Consider the following 13,353-nt stretch of genomic DNA (forward strand, 5'->3'; position numbering starts at 1 on the left):
TGAGGACCTTCTGCAAACAGCTACAGGCATTACTTCCCCACTGCATGGTTGCAGGGCTGCCGGATACACTCACCACACCACCATCCAAACTATCCTGCCAGCTTTGGGCCCCATAGGTACACTTGAAAGTCACAAGGAGATGCCTTCTATGAGGTTTCAGAGTTTTCTCAACTATGGATAAATCATGAAGAAAAACTTTATACACACAGCACCTGGACAAAATTTGTCCCAGTGATTCACTGACGATCAGTTACGTGGCTTACATGGGATCCATTTCGTACTAGAGTTCCCGTAAAAGAAACAATAACAAAGCCCTGTATAAAATATTCCAAGGCCCAATTAGTCTCTGCCTCCAACATCCTCTCCTTCAAATCTGTCCTCAATGCCGCCATTGAAGATCTATCCAAAGCAGACGTAACAGACTTGCAAACCAGGTCAGAGGAGTGGCCACATATGTTTATTTTCTGCCTCCTATTTTCACCCTTACTGAGTGACAGCAAATTACTTTTTTCTGTGAAGACAGAAAAACAAAGTTTACAGGAGTGAATATAGTAGCAGGCAAGAGAGTAAAACAATTTTCTGGAAAATGAATAAAGTAGATTGACAACTGACCAAGAAGAGCTTAAGAAACTACCTGTCAAGTGCCTGCAGAGGAAGACAGTGATGAGAAGCAAGCTGATTTGTCTTGCAAAACCCTGAGGGTCAGGCCTCAGAGTCACTGAGGAAGTGGAGAGTGAGGTGGGGTGGCTGAAAGACTGGCAGGTTCCCACAGGTACACACATCTTGCAAACAGGTAAATACGCACACATACATGCCCATGGCAAAAGAGACAAGGTGTTTATTAATAATAAATAATAAAATAAATAAATAAAAAGGGACAGTCCCTTAAGAGCACTAGCTACTATGGAGATGGAGATGTATGGGGCTAAAAACAGATTTTAAGTAAAAATCTTTATACCAAATTTACTCTAGTACTCTTTAACCTAGTAAAGGAGGAATAAGCTCTTTACCCTAGTACTATTTCTAAAACACCACACATTTTAAGAAAGCAAATGAGGATTGGGAGGAAGAGGAAAGCAAAGCAAAGAAAGACAATGCAGGGAGCACAGGAATACTTCCAAAAACCTACAAAATAATAATTATCAGAGAACTGAGAAGATAGTATATTCCTGAAGCATTAATGGGATGCTAGGAGGGAGGGAACAGAGTAAAGAAATTCCTCTTTAAAAATTACTAGGATAGCCAAAACAAAAGGTTTAATAGCAAAGTTGGTGGACAAACTTGAAGTAATTGCCTAGAAGGCAGAAAAAAACAATGAGATGAAAAATAGATCAGAAAAGACAAGAAAACTGGAGCATCAGTCCAGAAGCACTAACACAATACTTTCAGAAAGAAATAAAAAGAGCAGTGAAGAAATTATTAATATAAAAGAACAATTCAAGAAACTTTCTAAAAACTCTACAACATGGGTCTCCAAGATTGAAAAGGTCCACCAATGGACTTTTCAATTAAAATGAGTTTAAAAAAAAAAAAAAACTGCCAAGCTTTATCATCATGAAATTTTAGAACACTGATGATAAGAGACTTTTCTAAGAGCATCCAGAAAGAAAACACAAAGTATAGGAAGTAAAAATAGTGTATGATTTCTCAGCAGTAGTGGATTTTAGAAAACAATAAAGTAATACCTTTAAAATTCTGAGTGAAACTAGAATTCATAGCTAGCCAAACTATCAATCAAGTGTAAGAGTAGAATAAGGATATTTTCAAACCAGCAAACCCAGAAAGAGTACACAGCTACCAGGAAATGGTGGCTCTAATATTGGGGAAGAGAAGTCCCAGGATTACAACTATGCAACTGGCCAAGAGAGCAGCCTATTGGGCAGGCTCTGGGAAGGGAGGTCACCACAGGAAAGAAGGAACTGGAGTGAGCAAGAAAATGTTACTGATAGTTGTAGAACAAAACATTGGAACATTTAGAGGAAATGTTAATGGTTTCATAGATAACTATTATAGTAAATGAAAAAATAAGCAACTTTTAATTCTCGGAAAAACATTTCAATAGAAAACACACATAATTATAGCACACTACTCAGCTTGCTAGGGAATAATGGTTGTATAGTAATATGATATAAACACTGAATGCTAATTTTACTTTCTTGAAGTGTGATAGAAGAATGTCAAAAAAAACTGAAGAAACTGAATGAGGCAGGAAGAGAACTAAGTTTTTATCTACTGTGCTAGAAAGTCATAAGAAAGTCTAAAATTATAAGAAATAGCAGTTTACCAATATTACTTAGAAAATAGATGTAAATACCAAGAATAATAGCTGGAAGAGCTAAGGGTGGTTGCCTCTAGGAAATGGGACTTGAGAATGGTGTTGGTTAAGGCAGAGGATTTTAAGAATTTTCAGAATTTTATAATTATGTTGATTTAGTCTTGTAAATATTAAAAATAATATATTTTAAGATGAGGAAGAAATTAAGGAGGCAGAGAGAGAGAAGAGGGTAGGAAAGAAGGACAAAGTCTTTGCCCCATACCTTTCCAAACACACTGGGATTGTGCACAAAGCTGCATTTTTCCATTAAGCTGCTGAACCACCTTCTGGGTTGCAAATAGCTGGTTTCGGCATTTCTGAAAACAAATATACATAAAGAGAATACTTCCTTAGAAACATATATGTACATCTCAGGCATGATGCATGATAGAGTTAGAACTGATAATTCACTGATGTTCAAAGACTCCACATTTTTCAATCAAATGCCACAATAATTGCTAGTATTTATTAACTAACCACTGTGTAAGGAACAGTACTGAGCATTTTATACATATTGTTTCTAATCTCTTCAACAGCTTCATAGAGCAGATATTGCTCAGCTAGAATAAAATCCTTTTTTATTCCTCTAGCCTAAATATTCATGTAGCTGGCAAACCATACGCCAGTGGTATCACTAAAGGCTGCAAAAACTGAAATGTCAGGATATTTCTAGTACTCTCTAAAATAAAAAGATCTCCCCAAAACAATAAAGTCAAACATTAGTTGGACAACACTTTACAAGAAAGATTTCCTTCAAGGAGTGATTCTCAACACTTAACCCAGAGATAGTCTCTCACTGAGATCTCTTACTGAGATCTTCTCTGGGCCTCAATTTTCCTCATCCATAATAAGTTTAGATTGGACAAACCATCTTAAAGGTCCTTTTCTATTACCAGCTTTTCTCATTAGAAATGGGGATATCAGCTACTCAGAAGGCTGAGGTAAGAGGATCTCTTGAGCCCAGGAGTTTGAGGTTGCAGTGAGCTATTATGATGCCACCGTACTCAAGCCAGGGCAATAGAGTAAAATGCTGTCTCAAAAAAAAAAAGAGAGAGAGAAAAGAAATGGGGGGACATCAGGTCACAGAGATCTTAAGTAAATTGACTAAATTTCCATGACCACAAAAATCTGAGTGATATTTCTTTGGGCCAATATATAAAGGGCACTTCTGGCGTGGTGGCTCACATCTGTAATCCCAGCACTTTGGGAGGCTAAGGTGGGAGCGTTACTTGAGGCCAAGAGTTCAAGACCAGCCTGGGCAACATGGAAAGACCCCATCTCTACAAAAAATTTAAAATTTAGCTGGGCATTGTGGCACACCCTTGTAATCCCAGCTACTCAGGAAGCTGGGATTCCTGAGTGGGAGGATCACTTGATCCCAGGAGCTGCAGGTTACAGTGAGTTATGATGATGCCACTGCACTCTAGCCAGGGTGACAGAGTGAGACACTGTCTCTAAAAATTTTTTACAAAAAAAGCGCTTCTGACATTCTTACATTCAATTTCGATCAAAAACAGCTAGGAAAATTAGTAATAAGTGGAAAGAAAAGTACTTATTGGAATTTCTAAAAACATAGTGATGAATAGTTAAGCCACAGAAGATTCTTTTTTTCCTCTTTCACAACAATATATTTGTTTCCTTTTTTTCTATTTTTAGAGATGAGGTCTCACTATGTGGCCCAGGCTGGTCTCGAACTCCTGGCCTCAAGCAATCCTTTCACCTTGCTGGGATTACAGGTGTGAGCCAGCACCCGTCTCTCACAATAATATATTTAATCTCACATGCATGACAATCACTGAATCACCATAGTTTAGACAGAGTCTCTCTGACAGGCATCATTTTGACTTTCTGGTTTTCTTCCTCGACATCATGACACATAACAGGCATTGCCAGTCAATGAATCACGGGTTTTAGGTATTCAGGCAGAACAATTAACCATAAAGCAGGGTTTCCTAATCTCAGCACAATTGGCATTTGGAGCGGCAGATAATTCATTGTTGCATGGGCTATTCTGTGCGTTTTAGTGTGTTTAGCAGTGTCACTGGCCTTTAGCCACTAGATGCCTTCCCCCTGGGTTGTCACAATCAAAAACATCTTTAGACATTGCCAAAGCCCCCCCCTCCAGGAGAGTCACCCCCCCAACCCCCGGTTGAGAGCCACTGGTATAATTCCTAGAATGACCTGCTGGCCAGGAGCTCAATGAACTCTTCACAAACTCCCTTCTTCAGAATCTCATAGTTAGCACAAAACTGACCGCAGCACGGTCCAGCACACACCTCAGCTCCATAAACCCAGGGTGCTCTTTCCTAGGCAAGATCTACTTATTACTTTAATTAGCAACTGAGCATACAGTTCACTGACTATGAATTCTGACAGTCTCCATGCTACCCTCATTGCAGACACACCTTCCAGATGGTCAGGAAAACCACATGAAGTCCACACAGGTTTACGGTAAAGACCTCACTTTGTATCTTTACCACTCTTGAGTCATGACATCAAACACTGTGCATTGAACAGTAAAAACAGTTTCCATTATCCTCTGCCCAGGTTCTTCAGTGATCCTGCGGTTGTGTTCTAGCTGATATAACTATTGCTATAAGAGGTATCTTGCCAACATCATCATGAGCCCACAAACAGAGCAACCAACCTTGCTGCCACCAGTCACCAGAAAGGACAAGGGGCAGGGCAGTAAGAACTCCAATCAGCAGTAGAGGGTGGAAAGGATAGGGGTGTTAATAACCTGGCCTGGGCATGAGACCACCAGCACCCCCTCATTATTTCATTAGAACTCCCTGGCCATTCCCCACTCCCCAAACCCATACCCAACAATAAAGCACCCAACAAAAGATCTGCTCTAAAATATTTGTTTCCAATTGCATATGAGTTTAAATATTTATATTCACAATATTTTATTGTTCCTCTGCAAAATATACATGCCAAATACAGAAGAGGTACACACTAAATAAGTAGTTTTGCCTAAATTGAGAATATATGACTTTTCTAGTTAAAAGCTTTTAAAATGAAACACTCATTCCTTCAAGGGCTCTTTATTGGATCTGATGAACACATGCTATTGATGTTTAAAGTGCCCAAAAGATTTATGTTGGACTCTTAGGATCTTAAAATTGTAATGAATAAGAACTACCTAAAAGAAGTAAATGTACTTAATCAAGAAACAAATGAACAGGAACAAAGGCCATCTAAGGATACCCTAATCACAAAAAAATTTTAAAAAAGAGATAAAAGAATTTAAAATTAAAAAAAGAGAACAAAGGCTTAAGAGAAATATTTAAAAGGTCATCCTATAGAGAAAGAATTTAACTTATCCTGAGACTCCAAAGGGGAAACCACATCACCAAATAGCTGGAAATGACTGTAGCAAGAGATCCTTGAGGTTAGAGTTATCATAGTAAGCAGAATTTTATTATATTTTTAATCTTTGCCTTTTTCATGGTTATTCTCTTTTCACTTTTTTGATTGGTTCTAACTCAACACTTTCTCATATATTAGGGGGGATTTTTTCTATCTTATACAAAGTGATTCTATTTGTGCCCTTCACTCATTTTTTCTAAGTAATCCATGACTTTTTACTGATTTGTAAGAGTAGCAAAGCAGCTCTTCCCTCACATCTGGGACTTAAGTTGTCTGAGCTTCTTAAGACATGGTATCTTCAGTTTTTTCTCTCTACTTACCTGGCCTTTTGAGGCAACATTTTCCTTCCAGCCTCTATCCATTGCATCAGTTGCCTTGCAGAAATGGAGAACAGAGTTATTTGTTTCAGAACTTCCTTTGATGGGGGTCTTCAGTAGTTCTTTGAAGGACCCTACAAGAAAGACATTTAGCTTTGAATTTGGTTTTTAAAACAAGATACTCACTTTGATTGGCGATCTGGCCATGGCGTCTTTCATAGTAGAACAGAATATGGAGGCCCAGGCTCTGGTCTCTCCAAAATCCATGCAGAAAAAGGAGATCAGAGTCTTACCCAGAGCACTGGGTTTTTAAGTTTCTCATTCAAGGGAAACTGCCTCAGTGGCCTCAAGAGTGGGGAGGAAATGCCAGGTTTAAAGACCTGACTTCACCTGGAGCACAGCAGAGGAAATGCTTTACCTCTGTATGGAAAGAACAGATTTGCATATTTGAAGAATGGATTATGGGAATAGTTTGAAGTGATGGTGCAGAGAGCATCCGATTTGCCCAAGCTATGATCATCCTGCCAGGAAATAACTATGGGGTGCTGGCTTTGCCAAGCATTAACATTCGCTGCATGATCATGAGCAAATTCACTTTGCCTGTCCTCCTTCCTATTTCAGAAAGATGTTATAAAGGTAGTTTGGGAGAGCAGCAGTGAAATTCTTTCTAGATTAAAATAATAGAAGATTCCATGTTATTTGCATCAATATTATTCATATCTATTTTCTTCTCAAGATTGAGAAAGCCCTTGACCATACTTTTAACAGTACTGGAAACCTGTTAAGTCATCCTCTAAAACTAAATATCTGCCATGTCACTTGTTCATCAGAGGAGCCAAGAGACCATTAAAAAATCTTAGCCTTTTGCCATGTGACAATCTCTTCTTCATTTTGACAACCATAGGCTTGATAAATTGTCACTAATGTTCCTAGAGTCTGGCACCTCAAGTCCAGGGATCTCATAAGAGAAAAATGCCACATTTCAGGAGGAGGATGGAAACATGAAATGTTCCTCAAGTTTTAGATCTTGCTCTTTGTCCCAAGAAATTATGCATGCTTGCTTTCTTGTGCTATTTGTACAAGAGTATAGAGCAAAAAAAGCCAGCTCTCAGAATCTCAAATGAGAAGGAAAAAGCTGCAATTGCATGCTAGTACTGACGATCATCCCAGTTATAAAAAAAGAGGCCAAGTCCACCACCTAAGGAAGCAGGGACAAAGCATGACTGCAAATGAACCTCCGTACATGTCCCTTCTGGGATGGGAAGATCTTCAGTTTCCACTTTTCTGAAACAAAAAGAAAAAAACACCACCAGCAAAGCACTCAGAAACCAATGTATCTGATTAATGCCCAATATTAACTGAAGTAGAAAATAAAATAGACATTCTCATAAAATCCTTTGATATCTGTCTGTTGGGATTTTGAATTTCTTAGACAATGCCTTATAAAAAATAATAAATTTGGGGCCTAGAATGAAAAGGGAGCTCCTAATTTTAGCTAGAAATTCTTCTAAAACAATCAGCCTCAAAACTGCCCCTCAATTACAATAGGATTATGAAATATTTCTTTCAGAAAATAGTCATAACAATGGTCTTTCTGAAAACTCTTTATTTCTTGCTGCTTCAGTCAGCTACTCTTAGTACTGATATTTGTTGTTACATGGGAATTTCATTGATTTGAAAAGATTTGGTCTCCCTTTCAGTCTGCAGAACTGCAATGCCTCATTGTGTCTAATGTCATTGAGAAGAGTTGGCACTCTTATTAACATGTCTTAACTAAATAAGCATGCTGACAGTCAAAGAATTACGTTGCCTAGGATTTTAAAATGGAAGAACAGGAATTAAATCACCCGATGACAGGTAGCAAATTTGACTTCTGAAGAATGGGAATAAAAATGGCTGTGCCCAAATGAGAATGACATATTTCAGAAAGAGCTTGTGTTTCAGGGCTCTGACAAGTTGATCAGGAATCCTACTCATCACAGCAGGGCTTTGGTGCCCTTTTTTCATCCGTCCATCCCTCCATCTCTCCCTCTCTCTCGCTCCTCCCTTCCTTTTACTTTCTCTTCCTCTCATCCTCTTCTGCTTTCATTTTTGCACATAACCATTTCACATCTGATTATTCCATTACTAATATATGTTTCTTCTTACTGCCATAAGCCAGGAACCTTACCAGGGTCATTAAAATCTATACTTTGCAAAAAAGTATATATACATTCATGTGGGTATACATGTGTATATATACACACACACATATTCATACATACAATCTCCACAAAAGTAATCATCTACCAATGCAAGTCTCAAAAACATGTTTAAAATGCAACATATGTCAAATTAAACTATATTTGACCTGAAGAAGCTTCCATACTTTGAGCCCCTACATCATGAGCTACAACCTAACTTAGTGTATAAACTAACTGTAAGCCTAACTTAGGAATATACAAGGGCTGTCTGGAAAGTAGCCAGCCATGGAATATGAAAATTATGGCTGGATGCTTTCTGGATAGCCCTTGAACTTTTGCAACAAACAGCGGAGTCTCAGACAATCACAGAAGCCAAGTTTTAGTCAATCACAGGTGGCCACGAATCATGTCCAAATAAGGCCAACACTGAGCTGTACCCAAACTGTTTCTGCACCTCACTTCTGTTTGCTGTTCATAAATGCCGCCTGGCCCCACGCTGTGGCGCATGGAGCTCTCTGAACCAATTCTGGTTCTGACTGAGGCTTCCCTGATGAATGGTCTTTGCTCAATTCAACTCTGTTAAATTTAATTTGTCTAACATGGGGTTTTTTACTCATTCTTTCTTTTGGTTTTGTTTCATTCCCCTCAACCCCCACTTTGGAAATTTCTTATTTAAAGTGAGAAAAAGAGAAAAGCACTTGACTAACACTAGATAGTTCTATAAGACAAAGATTCTCTCAGGAATATATCTTTTATTAATATGTCAAAACTGGGCGTGGCATTTCTGCCACCTTACCTAGAGTCAATGTGTCTTTCTGAGGCGTTATCTTCAGCACTGATCCAGAAGATTCTGGGAGGTCCACGGTGGAATGCTCTTCTCCAAAGGAATAGGCTGACAAATCCCTGGTTTGACTTTGCCGCCATCTTGTGGAAATTGGGCTACTGGCAAAAGGCTCCTCAGCTGACAGCCTCTTCACAAAGTTGCTCTTGAAGTTGGAATATGTAGTATTAACTGAATCAAATATCTGTTTAACAACAAAAAGAGCTATAAGTCATAGTGGCCTCAGTGATACAAAAGTAAAAATTCCTTAAAAAAGAATTACAAATGACTAATTTAGTACAACACAAATAGAATATATATGTGAGATTTTTAATTTTTATAACCTGAGAAAATGTTATTATATATATATATATTTTTTTTTTTTTTTTAAAAAACACCATTACATACTTAGAACCTCTGCTCAAGAATCTGTAGGTATACCAAAATGGTTTAGGAAGTAATTACATTTATAGTTATTACCACTACATATCAATGTAAAATATGACTTACGAAATAACACTATAACTAGGCATGGTGGCTTACACCTGTAATCCCAGCAACTTGGGAGTCAAAAGAATTGCTTGAAGCCAGGGGTTTGAGACCAACCTAGGCAACATAGCAAGACTCTCATCTCAAAAAAAAAGAAGAAGAAAAGTTAGCCAGGCGTGGTGGTATATGCCTACAGTCCTAGCTGCTCAGGAGGCTGACAAAGGATGATCACTTAAGCCCAGGAGTTTGAGGCTGCAGTGAGCTATAACCACCACCGCACTCCAGCCTGGGCAACATAGTAAGACCTCATCTCTTAAATAAATAAATAAACACAAACTAAAGGAACAGTATATTCTGAACATAAAAGATGCATATATAAAATCATAAAATTTCAAATCTGTAAATAAACAGTAATTTTCTAATCCAGCCCTTTTATTTCATAGATGGAGAAACTGAGGCCTGAGCAATGACTTGCTCAGCATCTGTCCATCCCCTCTGAGAAACACCAGGAGTTTGATATCTATAGATCCTATAGTGGTGAACCATGCCATTTAGCTATGTGAAATTAAAGTGCAATTGACAACCTGGAAGTGAATTATTTTTTTAACAAAATGACAGAAAAATTAGATTAATATCCTTATATAAAGAGCTCTATAAGTTGAAATGATAGTTAAAATACTAAAAAACAGAAATAGAATTCAGCCAGGTGTGGTGGTGTCCCAGACTCAGGAGGCTGATGTGGGAGGATCACTTGAGCCTAGGAGTTCAAGTCCAGCCTGGGCAACATAGCAATAAAAAAAAAAGAAGAAGAAGAAGAAGGAGGAGGAGGAGGAGGAGGAGAATAAGAAAAAAAGAGAAAGAAGTAAGACTCAGAATAAATTCTGGGACAAGGACCAAAACCAGCAAAATTAAATGCAACAAGGATGCATGAAAAATCTTCCCATCCTGATGTTTATTCATTGTACAGGCATAAGATGGAAAGGAACTGACACAGTGGAAAAGACTAGCAGTGTCAGACAGTTACCACCAGAATATGAGCCAAGAATATGATGAAATCACCTTTTTCTTTAAAAAGCAGTACAATTTTAGGTCCCATTACGGGAAAATAGTGTTCAGAACAGAAGCAGACAAAACCCCGTTATCTCTGCACCAGTCAGAACTCATGTGGGGAACCATGTCAGGTCCCAGAACTGTCCTTTAAGAAGGGAGACGGGCCGGGCGCGGTGGCTCACGTCTGTAATCCTAGCACTCTGGAAGGCCGAGGCAGGCGGATTGCTCAAGGTCAGGGGTTCGAAATCAGCCTGAGCAAGAGCGAGACCCCGTCTCTACTATAAATATAAAGAAATTAATTGGCCAACTAATATATATAGAAAAAATTAGCCGGGCATGGTGGCGCATGCCTGTAGTCCCAGCTACTCGGGAGGCTGAGGCAGCAGGATTGCTTGAGCCCAGGAGATTGAGGTTGCTGTGAACTAGGCTGATGCCATGGCACTCACTCTAGCCTGGGCAACAAAGTGAGACTCTGTCTCAAAAAAAAAAGAAGGGAGACGGACAAGTCAAGATTCAAAACCTGAGTTCATTTACAGGAAAAGGACCACAATGACAGGGGCAAGGTAAACACAGCAATGGAGCAACACCCCAACACATGTGAGGGTCCTGCTCACATGGAGTAAGGAAACCCAGGGTGTTTAGTCTAGAAGGGAAAAGGCTCAAAAGGAGCTGTCTTCAAATATTTAAAAGGATGCAATTTATGGAAAAAAGAAAATTTTCCTGTTATTGCTTTCTATGACAAAACCAGGACCGATGAATGGGCGGAGGCAAATTTTTATTCAATTCAAAGAACTTTGAAAGAGCACAATTTCTCTTAACACTTTGAATATAAAGTACAATTCTCAGCCAGTCCCTGCACTAGGGACATATGGTTTATACTGGTAGAGATGAACATTATGTATTTTAATGTGACATATATTTTAATGCACATGTTTAAATGTTTTAAAACTTTCAGTGTTGACATAAAGTTTTTCCTTATAAAAAAAATTAAGGAAAAATAAGTATATTGAAATACTCATTTTTTAGTATGAGTATTAAAATGTTCAGTAAAGAACAAATGATATGCAGATATGCCAAAAAACACGGAGGTGGTATGCAAATGACCACAGTTTAGGAAACACCACTGTAGATTGTGCTATTTCATCTTCAATGTTTTTAAACTTGTTCCAGGATCTATCTCCTGCTGAGGAAATGCCTGTCGCATAGTTTTAAATGACTCAAGTATTTATTAATAGAGAGGAAGAGGAAGATAAGAAAAATAAGACAAAGAAGGGAAAAAGGATGAATGACTCGATACTCTAAGCACATCAGTTCAGTTTGTTTACCTTTAGAGTTCTCATCATATTGACACTAAATCGGGAGGAATTCAGAGCACTAGGGCCAACAAATAAATAGAAAGGAACCTAGAGAGGTTAAAAATAAGGTCAGGAAGTTAACAAAATGAAACAACTGGGAAAATAGAAACAAATATAGCTAATGACAAATAATCTGACACACAAATATTCAACGGGTGGGAAAATCTGGACATGCCAGAAAAGACATGCTGGTGATGCCAGAGACCTGCTAGACCCTCAGGACAAAGGCAAAAGTAACAAAGATGGCCCCGTTAACTCTCAAGCCCCTTCCTTAGCCTCTGTCTGCTATCGCACTCACCCCACAACCACCGCCACCAGCCCAATGCAGCAGCATTCTGTCCACGAGACATTATTCAAATTAATCATGAAGACCAAAATGTTCATCCTCTCATTTTTGAACCTCCAGTGTCCTTGCATCCTCGTGTACAATATGACCCAAATGAAGACTGTCAAGATCATTTTCAGGTAGACATTATCCTTTGTTTTCCATTGCCAACACCTCCCACTGGGGTCCCCAGCGCATCTTTAGCACCCACCCCTTTCCTTCTGTGGCTTTGGCCAAGGCTGTCTTCACTAAGACGCTGTTATCTGTCATCTCGACTTGTTGCTCTGCAGACTTCCTGTGACCCCTTCCAGATAACTTGAATACACAGGAACAAGCTTTTTTGGTGTTGTTCTCCACTCCCTCTCCTCTTTGGACCCTTATAGTGATTTCATTTAATACTAAATGTCTCCTGCTAAGTAAAATTCCTTTACCAGAGTACTACAGCAATCTCACGTACCATGTTTTTTCTAAGTAAACATATTTATCTATTACAGAGAAATGGTTTAATGCAGTTGAAATAATTTTGGTTATGAATGTGAAAGTCCTAAACTCTGTTCTTGGTTGTTCCATTCATTAGTTCAGTGATCTTGGCTGAGTTAACTTCTTCGTATTTCAAACAATTATTGGGAAGGAAATAATATATATACTAAAGGAGGTTGTGTACAATATAAAGTTCTCTAAAAAACATAAGTCATTTATTTAGCACTCAGTGATTTGGTGCCTTATCATTCTTCCTTGTTTCATGCGTGTTCACATATCTCCAAAATCAATTTTATATTTGCTTGAGGCTGGCTCCTTCACATGCACTTGACTATATTTGCTATAATCCTAAATTGGTGGATTAACTGAGTCAATTGCTTTATCCCATTCTTGACCCGAGGTCCTCCTTCCCAACCTTGACCTTCAACTCATCAGTCTCTTCCCCTCCTTTGGGAAGCCTGCCTTCTTCTACTGAATGATGCAGATGGTTTTTCTAGCATCATACCCCCTGTACAGAGAAATATGCAATTTTGATATGTAGTCTGAGAATAGTCTTAGTAGAGACAGAACATGGGAGCAATGATGACAGGTCCCCAGAAGGCTGAGAAACGATGACATCGAAGCGTGTGCCGAGAAAGACTCTGCCAA

The 13,353-nt window shown here is 38.7% G+C and overlaps 1 protein-coding gene across 1 annotated transcript in view; it reads right to left on the reverse strand.

The window, feature by feature from the left end:
* The window catches only part of CDC20B (cell division cycle 20B), a 36,201-nt gene extending 23,706 nt beyond the window's left edge, over positions 1–12,495 (reverse strand). Inside the window, exons 1-4 of the mRNA XM_076007901.1 lie at positions 12,394–12,495; positions 8,983–9,211; positions 6,007–6,137; positions 2,538–2,631 (exon numbers count right to left, since the gene is read on the reverse strand). Coding sequence (XP_075864016.1) covers positions 2,538–2,631; positions 6,007–6,137; positions 8,983–9,211; positions 12,394–12,495 — 556 coding nt within the window. The remainder of the gene's footprint in view (positions 1–2,537; positions 2,632–6,006; positions 6,138–8,982; positions 9,212–12,393) is intronic.
* Positions 12,496–13,353: the final 858 nt, after the last annotated feature.

Source organism: Microcebus murinus, chromosome 11, assembly GCF_040939455.1.
Source record: "Microcebus murinus isolate Inina chromosome 11, M.murinus_Inina_mat1.0, whole genome shotgun sequence".
In the NCBI taxonomy this organism is placed as follows: Eukaryota; Metazoa; Chordata; class Mammalia; order Primates; family Cheirogaleidae; genus Microcebus; species Microcebus murinus.